Source organism: Danio rerio, chromosome 12 (assembly GCF_052040795.2).
Source record: "Danio rerio strain M-AB ecotype USA chromosome 12, GRCz13ab, whole genome shotgun sequence".
Lineage (NCBI taxonomy): Eukaryota > Metazoa > Chordata > Actinopteri > Cypriniformes > Danionidae > Danio > Danio rerio.
The window spans coordinates 42,257,501-42,279,788 of record NC_141032.1 but is presented as its reverse complement, the minus strand read 5'-3'; the positions used below and the strand labels follow the sequence as shown (position 1 = coordinate 42,279,788).

The 22,288-nt window shown below is 35.9% G+C and overlaps 1 protein-coding gene across 2 annotated transcripts in view; it reads right to left on the bottom strand.

Moving 5' to 3' along the window:
• Window positions 1–6,328: 6,328 nt before the first annotated feature.
• Window positions 6,329–22,288, bottom strand: part of cdh10b (cadherin 10, type 2b (T2-cadherin)) — a 113,877-nt gene continuing 97,917 nt past the window's right edge. For both annotated transcript variants that reach the window (XM_087276890.1, XM_087276891.1), the window contains exon 12: window positions 6,329–10,719. In XM_087276890.1, the coding sequence (XP_087133016.1) occupies window positions 10,229–10,719 (491 nt within the window). In that variant the 3' untranslated portion in view covers window positions 6,329–10,228. The remainder of the gene's footprint in view (window positions 10,720–22,288) is intronic.

Here is a 22,288-nt window from a genome sequence, read left to right as displayed (position 1 = left end):
TCATGATGTGTGTGTGTGTGTGTGTGTGTGTGTGCTGGCTCACCAGCTTCTTCATGGGCACACACGACGCAGAGCTTTAAGGTAAACAAACAACGGCTTATCATAAGCATATTATCAATAATTATTAACACGGTTGGCATTAATAAAAAACATATAAATGTTATCTGACTAACATCTACCAGCTAAAGGTGTCTGGAAAAATATTCAAAGGCTTTTATTTTTATAAACCGCGTGGACGTGAATGCGTCTGACTGTTCTGATTGGCTGAAGTAGACTTCTCACGTAAGCACGTTCTAGACGTGCACGCGCTCTTTCCGGCAATCTTCCTTCTGCATTCACACAGCGCAGCATTACGGCAAATTACTGGTAATGTTACAACTTCTCTTTCCGGAAAATAGCCAGAACGAATTAACCGGTATTTTCAAAAAGGACCTGTTCACACATACAGACCTTTCCGGAAAATTGCCGGTAATTTTCCGGAAAGGTCTGTATGTGTGAAAGGGGCTATAAATACTAGCCAACCCAAATGCGGGTAGATTTCAGCTATGGCAGGTTAGACAGACACTCCCACAAGCCTCTTTGGCCGGTTCAAAATAATTTTTAAATTGTAGTTTTCTTTAAAGCAGGGTTCGACGATAAGGATGGCCCAGTATTTGTACAAATGTGATCTTAGAATCGAGTAGTGACAAAACTAGTTGTGTTTGCACCAGCAAAAGCAAGCAGGTGAATACCGAGAGGATCATCACTACAGGTGATGTGATGCACGTGACTGTTAAAAAGAGTGTGCACACCTATTTACTTGCACTAAGTAACTGTGCCTAGAGGAAATGCAACTGGAGAGATCGGTTCTCTTTGAAATAGACTGGACAAAATAAGATGGTCGGTCACCTACAGTACTGCTTCTTTTAAGAGTTTTGAAAGTTTTCAATATCAAGCAGCAGCGGTCACTGCTTTGGCTGTAATTATTGTTTGAACAGATTATTAACAGATTTTTATCAACGTTCATCGTGTGCGTGTTATCATCCTTTCATCATCACACATGGTATGTTTTGTTTTTACATGCTTTCTTTTGTTTAGTTATTTTTGTTGATATGGTTTAATTATCATTTTTTACAACAACATTGTTTTAATAGGAGATTAACTCCCAATTTATGGATCTGCAACCTTTAACCAGGACAGATTACTGTGCATATTTTAGATACATGACACTAGATCTTTTTTAAGTGTTCATGTCTTATTTATTTATTTATTTATTTTATTAAAAAGTGTATGTTTGCAGATATATTTTGCTTGTTTTGACAGATTATTTAAAATTTGTGGCTTAGAAATAATAATTTATTTATTTTTGGTGTGTTCAGAGATACATTTGGTAAACCCTTAATTTTGAGCCCTGAAAAGACATGTGAAATAAAAACTAATTGCAATGCAACACAAGCCATTTGCTCATGCACAGTGAGCAAGCTCATACACAACACACACAAAAAGTGAAATAAATGAGGAGGCATGTGAACATAACACAACATTTAAATCAAGTAATTTTAGCAGGCCGATGAGCGTATACATACTTATGCACATAGTTAATTTACCTAGTAATTTTAAGGACACAGGTTTACTTATTATTATAATTTTTAGGTAAAGTTAAATAATCACTTTTTATAGTGTAAATACAAAAATTGTAAGTGTTTTAAGAGCGTAAGTAGGAATGTTTCCTTTAAATACACTGTAAAAAAAATATGACAAAAAGTCTTGACAAGTAATATTTATTTTAATAAGTTACTCAGGTTCCAACTGCATTGTTTAGCTTATACAAAGTTTACCTTGATACATTTAGTCATTTTGATTGATGTAAGTTCACCAGAACTAGAAACTTGTCTAGAAATATTTGATTTAACTAAAGGAAAATTAAGGCAGAAACTATATTTAGCAATTTTGTTATAGAGTTTAAGATTTATTTTTTTTTTCACATTTTGCTCACTATGACACTTTGTTTTGTGAAATGTATGTAGCATTTTAAGTAATTTCGTGGTTTTTTTTTTGTTTGTTTTTTTCTTTCAAAGAAATTATTCTAGTAATTGTGTGTAATAAAAGTTGCATCAATGCTGACAGATGGGCTCAACAAAAGCATACACAATCCATTCAACACCTTTGAGTTCAAAACAGGCTGGTCTTCAAAGGTTTATGAGCTTTTGTTAAAAAGAAAAATCAATTTCCTTATGGAGAAAATGAATAGAGATTTTACCCCCTGAACCTGACTGTTGCGCTCTACTACACCTTCATGAGCACGGCTGTTTGTAGCTGATCTAAAATCAACCATCACACCTTACAAGGCTTGAGCGTGCTCTATAATCCGATGGCAGAACGTCACGCTAGCCTCCAGACATTGTGCTTAATTTTAGAAAAAAAAAACAATAATGTTTTAAAAAGTCTTTTATAGAACATTCCTTTTGTTTAAGGAGCTTCAAACTCAAAATAAAGCATTTTCTAACAAACTTTTCTGCCTTTTAAGCAATTTTCCTCTGCATTTGAAGTGAGGGTTGAAAGTGTAGCTCCACCAGTAGGGGATTGGGGGAGGTGAACACGCAGAACAATGTTTGAGCACGGAAAGATAAAAGCTTCCACCAAACGTGCGACTCGGTAACTTGTGCAGGCACAAGCAAAATGTCTTCATTCCTGCTTCTGCTTCCCTCAGCAGTTTACCATTCTCCTATAGTCTTCACAATTAGTTTATCATGTGTGACTGTGGAATAGCATGTCTTTTGTCTTATAATGAGTTGCTTTTATTTTTTGGTCTATAGAATTGTTTGCTCGGGAAGTAACCTACACGCTGTAAAAACAAATTTGTGCTCCCATGATATTTTTAGTTAAATCACACAAACGTTTCTAGTCATTTCAACTTAAATCAAACTTACCAAAATATTAAGTAAACGTCAAGTTTTTCCAGCAGACACACAGCATCATAAGACGTTAATATTAGGTTAGATTTAGGTCGCCAGCATCTTAGTACAATATTATTTTGTCATCCAATAATGATGTGAAATGATGTTAATACGTTGTTGATTTTAGGTTGTGTTGGAAAGTGATACAAATCCAATGTTGAGCTAACATATTAAACCAATGTCAAATACTGACATTTATTAGTCAGGTATGGCAACCAAAATCCAACATCTGATAGACGTAAAAGTGGTAACATCCACATCTAAATGTGTTTTTGTTCTTTTTGGTTGTGTTGAAAAGTCACGAAATTCAATGTCTGACGTTGGACATTGGTGTCGTACGGTGGCCGGTAAGTGCAAAACCACATTACAAAGTATGAAACACTTTTACAAAGCTCTAGACAAATTTACACTTTGAAAAACATTTTTAACTATCATCAGACACAATTACATAGGAAAAACTATTTTACCAAGGACGAAACAAATTTACATTTTAGAAAAAAATTAACAAGATGTAAAACACTTTCCTGAAACAAATTTACAATTACAGATTCCTTACGGAAAGGGAATGTACCACACACCGGACGTGACACATCACTTCCAGGAAGAAGGAAACATCCATACCCTTTCTCATTCACACACACTCATGCTACCGCAAAATACATTTAATTATATTCATTGAATTGTAGTAATTTTCTTTCAACTTTCAGCTTATTTATAAGGGGTCACCACCGTGGAATGAACCACCAATTACTCTGGTATATTTTAGGCGGCAGATGCCCTTTTCAACCACAACAAACCACTTTATCATTTACACACACACACACACACACACGCACACGCACACGCACACACACACACACACACACACACACACACTATGGTTAATTTAGTTAAATTTTATTATTCATTCATTAATTTTACTTCAACTTCAGCTCTTATCAAGGGTCACCACTGCAGAATGATCCGCCAACTATTCCAGCATACGTTTTACGCAGTGCATGACCTTCCAGCCACAACCCAGTTGTGGGAAACACCCATACACACTAGCTGTCACACACTACGGCCAGTTTTGTATACCTAATTCACCTAAAGTACATGTCTTTGCAGACTGTGGGAGAAAAATGAAGCACCCTTAGGAATCCCACATGAGAACAGTGAGAGAACATGCAAACTCCACACAGAGATGCTAAATGAGCTGTGTGAGGTGACATTCTTGCTGTGCTAGCCACTAAACCACCGTGCCACCCCTCATTTTATTATTATTTTTATTGTTTTGCTTTTTAATTGCAATTTCTCTATACACGAGACCTGCTGCCTGGAAGTGAAGGTCAGAAATCTTACAGTTCCCCCATGGAGAGGCGTAAAATTGGAAATGCTGTGGCATTAAGGAAAGACTGTAATAGTTACATTGTCAAAAGAACGATTATTATTATTATTGAGCCATTCAAGGTCATGATGGAAAAGAGGGCAGCGGCAGTCCTAATAGATGCTTATTTCTCCGTTAACCTTACTCGTGTAATAGCGGTCTGGAGTTAATGAAATGAAATGCCAATTATACTCTACCTCAGCTTGGCCATGACCGCAACCAAAGGCCTTTACACTCCAATGAGAACAGACATTCTGCGGTTCTGCCTGTGGACAAACTAATATCAGCATAACAACATCAGATTTATTTATTTATTTATTATTATTATTTCATTTTGTTTAATGATCTACGCAACATGACCGTATTCTGAATAGAAAAGGGCTCAGTTTGAGGAAACACTTCATTTAGACTACAAAGCCACCGACTGAAGCTACATTTTTGATAATTAGTGCGTGTCATAATCCATCAAACCCTTAATTAAATGCAGCAGGCCATATTGACACTGCAGTGCTGTTAAAATATGCCTGTATAACTTTAAACTACCATTAGGTGGGCTGGGATGACAGATTCTCCATTGGTTAATTAGTTCGACTTCGGTTTTCCTTCATTTATTTATTTATGAGCAGTGATTTTTTTTATTTTTTTGGCAGTAGGATTAAACCCTGTTTCATTTAAAGGGATAGCTCACCAAAAAAAGTCATTTTTCATCTATCCCAGTAATCTTTCTTTCTTTCTTTCTTTCTTTTTTATTTTTATTTTTTTAAAAACATGTTTTTAGGTCCCCATTCATTCATTCATTCATTCATTCATTCATTCATTCATTCATTCATTCATTCATTCATTTATTTATTTATTTATTTATTTATTTATTTATTTATTTATTTATTCCTTTATTCCTTTGTTCATTCATTTTTTATTTGTCTGTTCGTTCGTTCGTTCATTATTTATTTATTTATTAATTTATTTACTCATTTACATATTTATTAACTTGTTTGTTAATTTTCTTATTTAATTATCTGTTCATTCATTTATTCATTCATCCTTTCATTATATATTTATTTAATTACTCATTTATTTACATATTTATTTATCAATGTGTTCTTTTGCTTATTTATTTATTTGTTTATTTCTTTACTCGTTTATTCATTCATTTTTATTTGTTTGTTCGTTCCTTCGTTCTTTTGTTAGTTCCTTCATTCGTTCATTCATTCATTCATTCATTCATTCATTCATTCATTATTTATTTGTTTAGTCATTTATTTATTTATGTTTTATTTGTTTGTTTGTTTGTTTGTTCGTTCATTAATCATTCATTCATTCATTTACTCATTTATTTACATATTTATTAATTTATAATTTTGTTTGGTAATTTGCTTATTTATTATTTGTTTGTTTATTCATTCATTCATTTATTTGTTCATTCATTCATTCATTCATTCATACATTTATTCTTTTTTTATTTATTTATTCACTCATTTATTTTTTTATTTGTTTATTTGTTAGATACAAATACAAATAAAAAGATACATTTGAAATAAACTTGAAATAGGTTTTCTCATTTTCTGAGTTTATTGATTAATAGAAATAAAAAAAATAATTAAATAATATTAATCGTTATTAAAGATAAAAACAGTAAATTTCTAATGCCTCAGTTTGACTTTGTGATCAGTAACTTTGCAAACCTGAAAGTTTATATATATATATATATATAAAAAATGTCATGATATTACCCCTAATGTATAATATGACGTCTTAGGGTTGGTGATACAATATATGATTTGGTCAGTAAATATATATATATATATATATATATATATATATATATATATATATATATATATATATATATATATATATATATATATATATATATATATATATAAGCAATTAAAGTCTTTGGAATGTCCCAGCAAATGCAATGTAAATGCATATGAGTGTATGGCAGAGTGCCTTTAGAAATTTGTGAAAACCATAATAAATGTTTAATCCAGAGCAGCTTGAAAGGCCAAACAAAGCATGAAGAGAAAAGATTTTAAAAACTTTATTATCAAAATAAGTATAAAAATATAAATACTGTATAAAACAATGCGACAGCATTCAAACAACATGAACAGAATGACCGATATTCTACAAGTACACAATTCATCATACACCTCTAAGTCTATGTTCTGAAATGAATCCACAGTTTGACAGAACCCATATACTGTAAACCTTCCACAGGAAAACTGCCTCTTAAACAGAGATATCAAGTAGTTTACATAATGATCATACTTGTAAAACATATTATACACATACTGCACCTATTTTAGACTTGGTCTGCGATAAAAGCTAAGCTTCAGTTATTTTTTTTATTATTATTTTTGTCCGTTTTTTTAGCCATAAACATCGATAGTGTAGAAAGCTACTATCACTCACCTTGGTTATAAAACACATTGTCCACACCATTGATTACAACAAATCCCTAATCTTAAAAGGCATCTTTACTGATTCTTTTAGGGAGGGGGGAAAAGAGAGAGAGCGAGAGACCAGAAGAAGAGGACAAAAGTTAAAGTAGAAATAGAGAGAATGTCCAAAGCTGTGTCCGAAAATGCTCCCTATCCACTATATAGTGCACTATATAGGATGTCAGCAATTTTGTAGTGGTGTCTGCATTCCCTATATTTATTTACTACTTTTTACCCACAATCCACTCTGATTTTGCGTTTATATGCAAAGTACACTCATTGGAAATCCAAAATAAGGCAGCGAAAGAGTGAAAAAGAAAGAAACATAGCTGATGTGGAAGTCAGAAGAAGCAATTTTTCTCATAATTCAAGCCAGGATTACATAAGGTAAAATAAATAAAAATAAAAAAATGGTGTAAATTCCAATGCAATCTTACAGCAAATCTTTTATTTATTTATTATTATTATTTTTGTTTTGAAAGTGGCTGATTCATGTTAATTAGTACATCTCATTCATACATTTTAGTATGATTTGCTCATCTCTGAATTAGGGGTGGCTCGAGTTGTTTGGTGGTATGCCTTCTTTAAATAAAAATTAAAGGTGCAGTATGTAAGTTTGACACCCAGTGGTTGGATTAGGTATTGCATTCCTGGATCACAACAAACACAAGCGCAGGTTGCCAGATTGAAAACCAACAGGAGTGTGCCCAGCTATTGAGCCTAAATGCTGATTTAAGGCTGATTTAAATTGTTTTCTTTATAAAAGCAACGGCACACAGTAGAATTTATATTTTTCGTTTAAAAAGTTTTTTTTTTTTTGTCCTAACCAATACCTTGAAATATATTTTAGAATGGTGTCTATTTCTTGCAGCTGAACAACAAAGAACTGACAATGATAACCTCAGGTACACCTCAGTGTTAAATGCTAACAATATTTGAATGCCATTTTACATGACATTTATTGCCATACTACTGAAAGCAGCTGCAGATAGTTCACGTCAGATCTTGAAAATAAAATAAACTATTTGAAATTGAACTTCAGAACTGTGACTCAAAACCAACACATATCAGTGATTCAGCATGTACATCTAATAATGTTAAAGAGGTTTAATTTGCATTAACTAGATTATAAACCTTACCATTTAGTGAGTGAGTGCATATTCTGTGCTTCTGAATAGCTGTAATTAAACTTCTGTCTGTTTTTTTTTTTCGTCTTGTGCAAACAGCCACTGCTCATCACTGCAAATCTCCTCACGTAGCGTATTGTTAGGTCACAAAGTTACAATGTAGCCTGCTCACCTAATGTTTATGCTAATAATATTTATAGTATTTGCTATTTAATAATCTCATATGGAATCTGCGTCTCATTTCGGAGTCTGCTACTGTCCACCGGAGATCACATTTCGGTCCTGGGCGCATACTTTGAGAGCCTTTCTGACTGAATGGATGAAATTCAATCATTCATTAATTTTCTTGTTGGCTTAGTCCCTTTATTAATCCGGGGTCGCCACAGCGGAATGAACCGCCAACTTATCCAGCAAGTTTTTACGCAGCAGATGCCCTTCCAGCCGCAACCCATCTCTGGGAAACATTCACATACACTCATTCACACACACACTCATACACTATGGACAATTTAGCCTAAACAATCCACCTATACCGCATGTCTTTGGACTGTGGGGGAAACCGGAGCAAACCCACGCTAACGCAGGGAGAACATGCAAACTCCACACAGAAACGGCAACTGAGTCGAGGCTTGAACCAGCGACCTTCTTGCTGTGAGGTGAACATGCTACCCACTGCGCCACTGCGTCGCCTAATGAATGAAATCTTCACCCAATCTAAGGGTGCTTTCACACCTGCCTTATTTAGTTCGGTTGAATCATACTAGAGTTTGTTTTCCCTCTTGGTGCGGTTTGTTTGGGCAGGTGTGAATGCAGCAATCAGACTCGAGTGCGCACCAAAAGCGGACCAAAAAAGCATACTGAGACCACCTCTTCAAGCAGAAGCTTCTTTCAAATGAACCCTGGAGCGGTGCGTTTGTTTTGAGAATATGTCCCGTACTAAAACAGACCCAACCGCAAAAAGTACTGCACCTTTTGGACTAATCCAGTGGCCATAGGCCGATACGCTGTGAATTATGGGATTTGGAGGAAAAATATTTGTTGACAGCAAGGGAAAAGGATCGTTGGATCGTTGGCAATATTTCCGCAAGATGACCATGTCGCAGTTTAGCTAAATTAATTCACGCCTCCTCCTGAAGTGTCGTGCGATGCATTAAAATATTGTTTTCCACCCGCGGCCGTGCTTCATTCTCGAAATGTATCGTTTGTCTAAAGTAATGTATGCAAACTATATAGTATACTTTGACCAGGGATACAATCAGTCAGCGCAGTTGTCCTTCTATAGTCAAAAGCAACATTTTTGTGTTTGCCAGTTTGTTTACTTGCACGTGAATTCTGACCAATCGATAAGCAGTTTACGAATTATGTTCAACAAAATCTGGCCAATGATTGATGTGGATTTTGTCAGATGACTGCATTTGAATTCTTTTCATCTGGTTCGGACCAAAGCCAGCAGTGTGATGTGAAAACGACCCAAAGAGGGCAGAAAATGCTACAATGTATCATTTATTGCCGTTGGTCAGGACCAAATAAAGCGAACTACAGATGTGAAAGCACCCTAAACTGGCATTGGGTGGGTTAAAGAGACCAAAACAAAGACAGCATTCCAGTGCAAAGCGCACATTTTCAAAGTCGAATATCTGAAGATTGTTTACCTAGCAAACATATTATAGTATTTTTATGCTTTAGAAGAGGCAAAAACTTACATAACAGCACCTTTAATATTTTCATAAGAACGAACTTGTATTTATTTGTATGAATTGGCCACTTGGCTAAAACTATTGACATCATAAGATCAGGTTAATTCTTGTCAATAGCTACTTCCATTATTATTTGAGGTAAAATTTTATATTATACTTATATACTATGTTACATTTACATGTTTTACATATAAATACATCTCAAAGTAGTCTTTTTATTTTAAAAGATAATCAAAAAGTAAATAATTATGGCAAGCAGGTATGTTTTAGTTCTCTTTGTTATCAAATAATATATTAAAGTAACAAATTACCACACAAAAGTTACAAATGAACAGTGACGTTTGATTCATGAAGCAAAATAATAACGCCCATGTGATAATTATTCGCGACAGACTCTTTTCTGGCCCACACTATTTACATCATCTGAAATCATTTCCACTTTCCTGATATAGTCCACTCAATGGACATACACTATATAGGGATTAGTATACAAGCGAGAGGTTTCGGACACAGCTTACGTAAAGAGTTCCCAGTAGTCCAGCTTGATCTTCAAGTCTTCATATGCGATACACAGCAGAGAACAGAAGGAGATTTCAGTGTGTGTGTGTTAATTTAGTGCTCTGAGATATATTTAAGTGTGCTGTGTTGCATATCCGCTTTAAGTCTCTCTCTGGGATTCCTGCCCTATATACATATCCGCCAGTTTTTTGAACTGTGGACCCCAGTGACTCAAATAATCGAACTCTTGGTCGCCTTCAGTGGCGGCGGATTCGAGAGAGCTGAGCGACTCCGCCAAGGATCCGTTGCCTTCGTAGGCGTACGTAGCCAAGGAGTCATAAGGAGGTGCTGTTGGGTCCAAGTCGTTTTCTTGCAGCCGTCCGTTGATGAAGTCTCTGACATCCGTGTTGTCTTTTAGGGGAGATGTGCGTCGGTAAGGGAACAGCATTTCGGGCATGATGTCCCGTCGGAGTTTGTTGGTGTCAATGACTTCGGGGTTGCGCAGAGTTCCGATGTCGAAGGCCTGTGTGTCCTCCTCTCCGCCGCCCTCATCGTTGTAGGACACCACGTTGTCGCGAACGTCTTCTTTTGAGATGATCAGGGGCTCCTTTTTCTTTTGTCGCCGCAGGGCCGCAAACAATACCACAATCACTATGGAGACAGAGGCAGATGAACAAAATGATATCATCAGCACTGTGCAAATCAAGCCGAACAAAGCTGTGTGATAGTCATGCATGCTGAGTGTGACAGAGACACCTGACACTGTACTGAGGCACTGCTTTCGGCAGGTTTTGCTGGATAATGTGTGTGAACATGCTATTTTTATTAACAATTTATCATTTCCATTTCATATACATTTGAACTTGACAATCCATACATTTTTTTTGTACATTATACTTTACCAATTCTTTTTCTAGCACGTTACAAAAAAGTCACATTTGTCTATGTATTTTTATTTATTTTTTTGATTTAGACATTCATTATATTTATTATTCCATATTAATACATGTATTTATTACATTTAAATAAATATATTTATTGCAAAAAAATTATGTAGTGTACATTTTTATCCTCTAAAAATGCTGGATTTTGTTACTCAATATTGGGTCAAATATGAAAAACATTTGTATTGAAAAAGTGTAATTATTTAGTATTAATTAATTAATTTAGTATTAAATAATAATAATAATAATAATAATAACAGAATTTTTTTTTGGAAAAATTAGAGTATTCTTGACACACTTCACTCAATATGTTAAGAGTCTTAAACATCATCAAATCCTTTGTTGTCAGTTTATTGATGCTAAATTACAAAAATATTAATTTGAAAAATTCATAATGACAAGTACATTTGCTTACAGGTCAGGTGCTGTTCTGACAAACCACTTTTAACCCTTTATTATTGGTAGTATGTATACACACACACACGCACACACACACACACACACACACACACACACACACACACACACACACACACACACATATATGTATAAGGATAGCGCGTCTTTAAAAATTATTATTATTATGTATAAATGTCTGTTCAAACACATGCCCAAAATCCATTTATATATATATATATATATATATATATATATATATATATATATATATATATATATATATATATATATATATATAAATGGGTTTTGGGCATGTGTTTGAACAGACATTTATACATAATAATAATAATTTTTAAAGACGCGCTATCCTTATACATAAACTGCCAGTTTGAATTTAAAATAACTAACCGCAAATTTACCAGTGTTAATTTACGGGTGTTACAGCAAAGTGGTAAAATAAAGTGTTGGGTCAACGCTACACAGATTGAGTTTAACACCGGCAGCGTCAGTTTTGATTAAGAGTTGGTGTCATTTTATATCGTTGCAAGGGCAACTCTTTAAGCGTTAACCAGGCCACACTTCCATTAACGTGCAGACGTCCCTTTGATTCAAGCAGACCACATACAGACGCCATTTCAAACCCTGCATGTGGAAGAAAGTTGGTAAGTCTAATATATAAATGTAATTATACAGATTCATTGTGTAAATTGATTAATATGTTTTTGTATCTTAGTTTAATATATATATATATATATATATATATATATATATATATATATATATATATATATATATATATATATATATATATATATATATATATTTAATAATGATCAGTATATAAAGCATTACACAGCCAAATAATTCAGGCGTGATTTTTAGTTACCCATATTAGCCATGTTATGAAACATGTAAAGCCACCATACCACTTATATTAATATTAATTCTCGCACACGTCGATTGCTTTATTTTATTTACCATATGCACATGTCTGAACATGAGCACAGTGTAGTTAGCCTAGGACGCTAAGGCCGCCGTCCGTTTGAGCAGGTATTAAGGTGAACTATCGCGTGTGGATTTCTTGTAGTGTTCAACAAGTAAATGTGCACAATTCAAAGACCACGGCCAAACTACTATACATGTGAATCTTTTCTTTGCTTTCATTTTGTTTAGGCATGAAAATACTTTGAAATAAATCTTTAAAATATTGTATCTTCCATTACAGGCACCCTTTTCCCTTCTATGCAATCCTCAAAATAGTCAGTTCATATAGCTGTGCGTGACTGTCAGACGTGTTCCATATTTATAAATTGACGCTGTTTCCCAAATAGATTCTGTACACACGACCTGAAGCAGAGTGAAACTGGACACTCTGGGTTTTGGGCACATTTTTGAACTGACATTTACTCATAATAATAATAATAATAAAATAATAATAATAACATCTAAAAATGTCGATCTTGGTGGGTTTTCTTTTAAACATAACAAATTTTGTCCTTAATGAGCATAAACAAATAGGAAAGCAATCAAATGCATTTGTTATAACATTAGATCTGTTCTTTTTTAAAGCGACACCTTTTATTTATTGTAATCAAACAAGAAATCTAAATGAGAGATTGATGTTCTGCTCTTTAGTCACAATGTTTAAATTATACGGTGAAAAAGGTTAATAAGACTTGATTCAATGCCTTTATAATAGCTATTAATTTGTGTATGCTATTATATACTTTGTAAATAACAATAATTAATAATAAAAAAAGCAAAAATAATACAACTGACCATTTCATCTGTTTATTTACTATAAGACTGCTCCAGATGAACAGATTTAGTATATCCAGTTTAGGCTTAAGATTGTAATATATTACTTTTAAAAGTAACTTTACCCAACACTGATCAGATGTCACTTATTATTTAGAAAATAGAGTATTTCTACTTAATTGTTTAGAGCACAGCTAGTTTGGTGACTCAAAATATCTACAGGTTTAACCAGCTTCGGTTTCAAAGTCACTCAACTGAGATTTCATTCTCAAAGCTCACAAAAACATCATTTCGGTGTCCGTAAACAGATTTGGAGCACCAATTGCTATAGCAACAAGCAATATACACAGCAAAGAGCGAGACCTTATGATTAAGTTTAGTTAATTGAATTAGCGAGAGCCCAGACGATCGATGCCGGGGACAATAACATTGTCACAGTCGCTGCAAACAGAAGCACTGAGTCAGCGAGAAAAAAATTTATAAAAAAGGGGGCAGACGAGCTAGGGACTCAGATAGAGAAAGCGTGCATAATCTCAATCACTGCAGCGAGAAGAAAGACCTGCTGGAGAATCACAGGCTGTTCTTGGATGGCTAAAGCAGAGCAGGCAGATAAGAAGCCCAGTGAGCAGCGCGAGACACTACAGAGAGCTTAGCTGAAGATACAGAGGAGTGTGTTTCAAAAGGTGTCATGCGCTTAAGGTACTCATGAATACAGAAGAGAGAGAGAAAGAGAGAGAGACGCACTGTAATGCAGATAAAGACTTAGTACTGCCTGGAGCAATCACCTTGCAGTTTTAAAAGAAGTAAAAAAAAAAAAAAAAAAAGACTTGCGTTTGTGTTTTAATGCATTACAAATTTGCAGGGTTCCAAAGAGGGCACATGGTGAAGCACTGTGGTAGAGCTTTCCCTTAAGGGTTTTGTGTCTTTTTAAGTTGATTTTCTGTGTTTACTTAGTTTTTTTTTTTTTTTTTTTTTGTAAGAGCACAAAAATTATAACGATGATACCACCATAATAATGTATTTTTATTATTATCATATTATGATTATTATTATTGTAATACTATTATTATTATTATTATTATTACTTTTTTCTTTGCGCAAAGTACAACTAAGTTAAAATGCAGAAACATGAAGAACACTACAAATACACAACACTAACACAAACTACACTACAAAATAAAAAACACTGCAATTATTATTAGTATAATTATTATTAAAATCTGAGAAACAAAAAACAAACAAAAAAAAAGATTCTGATTGGCTGGAGGGTGTGCATTATTTTCGTAAAATGCACAGGTATGTGCTGCACAGCACAGCGATGAGGAACGCTAATGGCGTATGGGAAATATATCGGTATATCATGTATAACCCACGCCTCCCACCAGTGCCGATATACAGCCATATCACACTGCTACGAGTGTGATATTGATCATATATGCTTCTCTTCTTGACTTTTCTTCTTTATCAACGTTTTATTTAGTATTGCATCTAAACATATTTATTGGGGTGTACTAAATTTTGCACCATGATCTTTATTTATTAAAAGTTATTTTGTTAGATTAATTCCAGTTTTGGCTTTGGTTCTGATTAATCTATTGTAGATACAGTGCTCAACATATAAGTACACCCCTCACAAATCTTTTAAACTCATATTATAATAGGAAGCTATAAAATATTATATTTTTGCTTTTACATTAGATTAGTCAGTACTAAAGCCAAATCTGGAGCTTATCTAACAAAATAACTTACAATAATGGTCCAAAAACTAGTACACCCAAATGTATGTTATGGAAAAATATTAAATACAAATTTAAAAAAGAGGAAAAATGCAAGAGAAGCAAAGAATAAATAAATTAATTAATTTAATTTAGTTAAAGTTGTGTAGATAGTTTTTTTTTTATATGTTTTTTGTTGCCATATTTAGCTTGAATTTAATTGTATTATCTTTCAATTTCTAAATATGTTTCAAGAGTTCCCACTTAGATATGCTTGGCACTTATAGCAGGTTTGGCATGCTGTCCTGGGAGAGAACCCTGAGCTCGGAGATATTTGAGCCCAGGGCTCCCGCCCGGTCTAGAAGCATATCAGGAGAACTGAGATCAGGTAGGTCTCGATCGCTCTCCCTTTAGAAGGGGAGAAAAAGGAGGAGATGGGGTGGAAGGGGGGATTCTTCCAAAACGAAGATAGTGCAATAAGGAGAAAGTGATCCATTTATATTAAGCTAGGATCATTCTGACTGGATTATTACTGATTACGGATGAGTGGCCAGCGGTGCACAATCATATCACGTGCTCCTCTCAAAATTAGTTTATGAAACTTCACTTGGTGCTAAATTATTATTTAATAAATAAATCTGCTTAATAAATCTGTTTTGTTTAAATGCACCAAATACATTGACTATATTCACTGAGAAATGGATGAAAATATTCATTTTTAAAATGAGGTGTACTCAATTATGCTGAGCACTGTACACATACTGTAAATATCTTCAATGGCATCCTATAGAAAGTAATTATTTAAAAGAGCGATCTGTGAGAGACATACTCAATTATGCAGCGCACTGTATGTATGAAAAAAGTAATAAATAAATAAAAGGAAAAAATCAGATGACTTCTCTATCCTGCTGTTTTTTTGCACCTAAACGTGCCATCCTTAAGTGCCACAACTGTCTGCCGATCTCTCCAAGTAATGATCATACAGTATGTCGAGCGAGAAAAGCTGAGAAGAGGGAATTATGGTCCTAAAAAGGGAACAGGTGCTGTGGTTTGCAGCTTGTTTTTCCTGTTCAGTGGCTGCTCTCTCGTCCCAGCAGGTAATCGGAGCGCTCGCCCCTGCCTCCCACTCAGGTGTTAATTATGAAGAAGCAGCGGCGGGGGGCCACATGCTGAGTTCTGCCCAGCCTGGGGGCCTGTGGCGTGTGCTGGGCTCTTTCTGTAATCTGGAAAGGGGAAGAGTGTGGGCAGGATGCGGATATTTCTCGCTCTGGCCGCGCCAACCTGCTACTTCCTCTTTAAAAGGTGGACACGTTATACCCCTTTTTATAAGATGTAAAAGTGATCTCTGGTGTCCCTGTGAAGTTTCAGTTTAAAATACGCCACAGACTGTTTATTATATGCACTCACTTTATGAAAAGAAGATTATACATTTAAAATCATTTGAGGTGTTGCAAAAATATATATAAATAAATTAGTGCTGTTAATCGATTAAAAAAATTAACTAATTAATCGCACCTTTTTAAAAAAATTAATCGCGATTAATCGCATTTAAAATACTCAAACTTGTAATTTTGCCTATTTAAATGTAAAATTAATGTAAACAAATGAAAAAAATATTTAAATTCAAAATATTATTTTTTAATAAAACTTTTGTTTAACTTGTAACACAGATTTCTTCATGTAAACAACATACCCACAATAAACCATCAAGATCCTGGCTTGACAGCCATATTTATTACTGAAATTAAAACACAGGCATGTTAATGACATTTAAATTTCAAAACAACCAATGCCAGTAAAGAAAACATTGATTTCCATGTTGGATTCTAAGTGGACTGCAAAAAATGCCAAAATACAGGAATTGCAGATATGGAAAATGAAAAATTATAATAATAAACTATAGAATACAAACTGTTGCACTCATTGTAAAGTGTTATTGCTGTGAGTTGAGAACATTAGTTATAGAGCAGAAACAATTTTGCTTAATCCTTCTTTACATTCATCCAGTTGCTAAGACTAGGAGTATCCCGCAAGTGCACAGAGACTCCCAAATGCCCGCAAATGAATGATAATTTCTTGCAAACCAGTCGTTAAATACATTGCACACCCCTCTCACCCCTTCTCAGATACGTCGTTCACTCCACCCCTGACACCCCTCAACGGGCCTGACACAGACACACACACAGACACACACAACGCGCTGCAGACGTTTTGGCCCCAACGGCCTTCCATACTGGAGCGACTCCCCTCAGAATCAACACGCATGATCACGTTCATCAAATTTGCTAAGTGTCCTAAACTAAGCGTCCTAAAGTATTACTGTATTTCACAAGGATTCTGACACAACAACGCGAAGCATACGCTTTCGTTGCGTTTAATGAGGAAACACGCTAAACTTGGAGGGCTCATGCTGAAAGGCAGAGTAATGCCCTGTCTTTGACAGCTCGCGACTTCACCAGACGTTCTGAGTACATTTACATAAGACACCAATACTCCGGTTTTAATATGATTAAGATAACACTCTTATTAAAATTCTACCGTGTAGCCTTAAAAGGAACTTTACCTTAATGGAACACCGAGTCACGAAATGCGGAGGATTTTCTTTCTGTTCGCCATGCGGTATCAACTTACAACAGATGTCGAAAGTTAAAAATGAAACACCCGAAATTGCATGAAACTCTGGATAACTTGTGATGCAACTAATTGTTTTATACTGGAACTTGCCTTCAAAAAGTGCTTCCTTGGTCTTATCCACATTTATTGCATGTTAAACACACGTCCACCACAACAGGAAGTAAAAAAAAACCTGAACTGCGTTGAGTTAATTTTTTTAACGCGTTAATTATTTAAAATTAATCGCATGCGTTAACGCGTTAATTTTGACAGCGCTAAAATAAATACAAACTACATAATTAATATATACTTATGCTTCACTTAATATTTCTTCTTCATTAAAATTGTATTTAGTATTATTCCGTCCCAACCAATTGCATTTTCTGGTTTTACAGATGTACATACACTCACTGGTACACCTGTCCAACTGCTTTTTAATGTAAATTTCTAATCAGCCAATCACATGGCAGCAACTCAATGCATTTAGGCTTATAAACATGGTGAAAATGTTCTGCTGCAGTTCAAACCGAGCATCAGAATGAGGAAGAAAGGTGATTTAATTCAGTGGTCCCCAACCTTTTTATCACCACGGACTGGTCAACGTTTGTCAATTTTACAACGGACCGGTGTGGGGGTGTCTTCACGTGAACACAGCTCGTGCATCCAGGTTAATCATGAACAACTCAGTGCGCATGCGCTAGTTGCACCATCACGGTCTGATTATGTTTCAAACAAGGTTTATTTGCATCAAATACATAAGATCTGTGCCAAACATCTCAACTGACGAACATATTAACAATAATACAACCGTATAGCCGAATTAAATGTATGCATTGGCATGTTACAGCCCTAATGAGTATGATTATGTGAAACTCCATTTAGATACATATCGCAATGATTTCGGGTACTTACAGTCCTTAAATGCTCAGCTGACTTGGACTCTATAATCCCTGTTTTATAACTTTAAACTATCAACAACCACCACTGAGCTGTATTCTATCGATCTTTCTTCCCGCTCCGTGGGGGATTTTGGCATAGTCCATTTCACGTGAGATGGCGGAGGTGAGTGGAAGAAACCAAGTCGTGGGGGGAATATTTTCTACAGAAATAATTTATGATTTCTTATGTGGCCTGGTACCAATTGTTTGGCCCGGTGGTTGGGGACCACGGATTTAAGTGACTTTGAATGTGGCGTGGTTGTTAGTGCCAGATGGGCTTGACTGAGTATTTCAGAAACTGCTGATATTCTTGGATTTTCATGCACAACCATCTCTGGGCTTTACAGAGAATGGTCCGAGAGAAAATATACAGTGAGCGGCAGTTCTGTGGGCACAAAAGCCTTTATGATACCAGAGGTCAGAGGAGAATGGCCAGTTACTTTATGACCACAGTGTCTCCATCTTCTAAAGACTACTTCCAGCAGAATAACACGCCATGTCATAAAGCGCAAATCACCTTAGACTGGTTTCTTGAACATGACAGTGAGTTCACTGTACTGAAATGGCCTTCACAGTCACCAGAACTCAATTCAATAGAGTACCATAGATTTGGTCGAACGGGAGATGCACATCATGGATGTGTAGCTGACAAATCTGCAGCAACTGTGTGATGCTATCATGTCAATATGGACCAAAATCTCTGAGGAATAATCCCAGTGCCTTGTTGAATCTATGCCGCATAGGATTAATGCAGTTCTGAAGGCAGAGGGGGTCCAACCTGGTACTAGTAAGGTGTACCTAATAAAGTGGCCGGTGAGTGTAGTTCCTTTTTATATAATACATGAAACACAATTTGTATCAAATGTTTGCAAATCAGCATGTTTGTTACACCACTCAAGCGTTTCAGTCATTATGAACACGTCTGTAGGCTGCAACAAAATGCAGGAATAATCAATCTAATAGACGAATGACTTGAACATACGATTACTGTTCAGTGTTCAATCAAAATAGTGCACTTACGGACATATATTTCCAGGGTTTCCACGTTTAAATCAGCCACCGAATTTTATGTGCAGTACCTTAAATGTCCGATAGGTGGAGTGTCAAACACACAAGAGGCTATATAAGACTGCACAAATATTATTTCCTAACATATTTAATTCATATATTTCAAATTTTGCACTATGATCTTAAGTTATTTTCTAATATTATTTCCAGTTTTGACTTTGGTTCTGACTAATATATATTGTATACACAAGTAACCTATAACATGATCCCTCTACATCACTGGGAATCAGATATCTGAACAGTACTCTTTTTTTCCCTATAGATGCTTGCAGAAAAAAACTTTTTAAAGTAACTTTAAGTAACTCTGTAGTCCTTTTTCATATATTCCGAATTAGTTGATGCACCGAGGACCCGATTGTAGCAATTAAACACAGAAAAATTCAAAAATTCATAATATTTCCCCTTTAATGTGCTCACATTCAGGGTTTTTGCATTAGCCAGCTCATCAGAAAAAAGTGCAACAGAAAGAATGTGAAATGAGGGGCAAGTGGAGAGCAAGAGTTAGAGAGAGAGAGAAAAAAGAGAGAAAGAGCGTAGCAGAAAGATGCAATAATTTGTTGTAGAAAGGCTCTGTCCTCAGTAACCTGTCCACTCAGCGCCAGCAGACCGGTTTAGGGGAAGATACTGAAAACGGAGAAGGATAAAGGGGAAAGTATCCATATTAGGTTTGCCCAGAGAGGATCAGCGGTGGACTAGATGGTGCCTGCGCAGGCAAACAGCAGAATATGAGATGGCAGAAGTGGTTGAACACACGGCGCACGATTGTCTGTGTTGTGTAATGGGTAGAAACACATACTGTATGTTCAGACGCAGCCTTTCAGGGGGTAATTTAGACAGTTTTTTTTTTTTTTTTCTATATTGTCAAGTTTTTTGATACATCTTCTTGCACATATTTCTTGGATTTCTCAGAAATAGATACAAGGTTTATCTGATTAACTGTTAAAAATCAATATGAACACAGAAAAGTCTTAAGCCTGATTTATACTTTCGTGGTCCTTCGCTGACTACGTGGTCGCACTTCACGAAACAGATGAGGCTTTTATACTTGACGTGTTCGTCGTTGTGATATTCTTTAAAGAGCCCATATTATACATGAAATAGGGTCATATCTTGGTTGTAAGGGTCTCCAACAACAGTTTAATATGCATGCAAAGTCAAAAAACACTTTCATGGTCTTATAATCTGCATTTATTTTTACCTAATTATCCCAGCGACTCCTGTATGAATCGTCCAGTGATTCATTTGTTCCCAAACCCCTCCTTAGCGCGAAGCTAATCTGCGCTGATTGGACCGATGACAGTCTGTCACGATTGGTCGACTGCCTTCAGTCAGAGAATGAAATGCCCAATAGCTAATCAGCAATATAAAAGTAATCACAGTTCATACGCGCTCCATAGTGTAGGCGTGGATTTTAGCTGCCACACACACACACACACACACACACACCTCTGGACGACAACGCTCCCGCTTCCGCCCGCACCTGCCAGGTTTTAGCCTGAACCCGACCGCTCCCGCTTATATTTAGAATTTCTTGTCCCGGTGCCCGAACCGCCCCGTTTTCTGCCCGCCGCGCCCGATCCCGCTAAAGAGCGGGGGAGAACATAACCGAAAATCACCCAGCAAAACAGTCCAGAGACAGCCAGACAGAGCTCTCTCTCTCTCTCTCTCTCTCTCTCTCTCTCTCTCTCTCTCTCTCTCTCTCTCATACGCGCGCACTAACACATACACACAAGCGCCAAGCAGACACACAGGCAGGCAAAGCTCTGTCTCATTCGCATAGCAATATCCACGATATTGCTTGACAGCCCGCTCCCGTCCCAAATTAAACCTGTTACCGACCGCTCCCGCGATTGATTCGGAAATTTATTCCCGCGCCGCAGAAATCTGGGGGAATGCAGACCTCTACCCAGGAGCTCCGTAAACAAACAGCACGCGTCGCGTTTTTAACGTGACTTTGCACGCGATAAGAGAATATAGCCAGTTAACTTGATACAGTACACTCGGTTACAAGTAACAAATCACAACTAAATACATTTGCAAGCTACAGTCAACGAGGCAACTTTAATCGTACGTACCTACATTTGAGAAATGGAGGAAGAAACTCATCCTGACGTCCATTAGTAAGTTAATCTTTACTGATCCTTACTTTAACAAACGCAGATGAAGTATTCTTTGTAGCATGTAGTTTCCAGAAGTTTCCAACTGCTTGGTTATAATGCTGATGTTTCATCTCTGGGTAGAGAATCGATAATGTCCATCTGCAGTGTGACTTCAATCGACCAGCATGTTTGTGTGCGTGTGTTTGTGGGTGTGTGTGTGTGTGTGTGTGTGTCTGGGTTTCTGCGTCAGAGGGCGGGGCCTCAGGTTTGAAATCTCCCGGGTTTGCGCGTGCACGTGAATAACTTGGTTTCGTTCGTACGTCATGGCGAAACACCTAATGAATCGATATCAAGGCGACTCGTTTGAAGCACTATGAGTCGACTCTTTTATAGATGAATCAACCGTTTTAAACACTGTATTCTTACAGATTTAAGCCTTAGCTGGATACTTCACTTCACTTAGAGCTGTGTAACACACTACATGGAAGGGAATTTTCAAAAACCCATAATATGGGCTCTTTAAAACAACAGGGGGCGGTCAAAAGAAACCCACCGAATATTCAGATGAATAAACAGAGAAGTAGAAAGTTTCCCGAACTATGTCATATAATTAACATTATTGAATATTTTTAAACAAATTATCTTTATAAATTATTTTAAAGATTATAAAGATGTTTAGAACTATT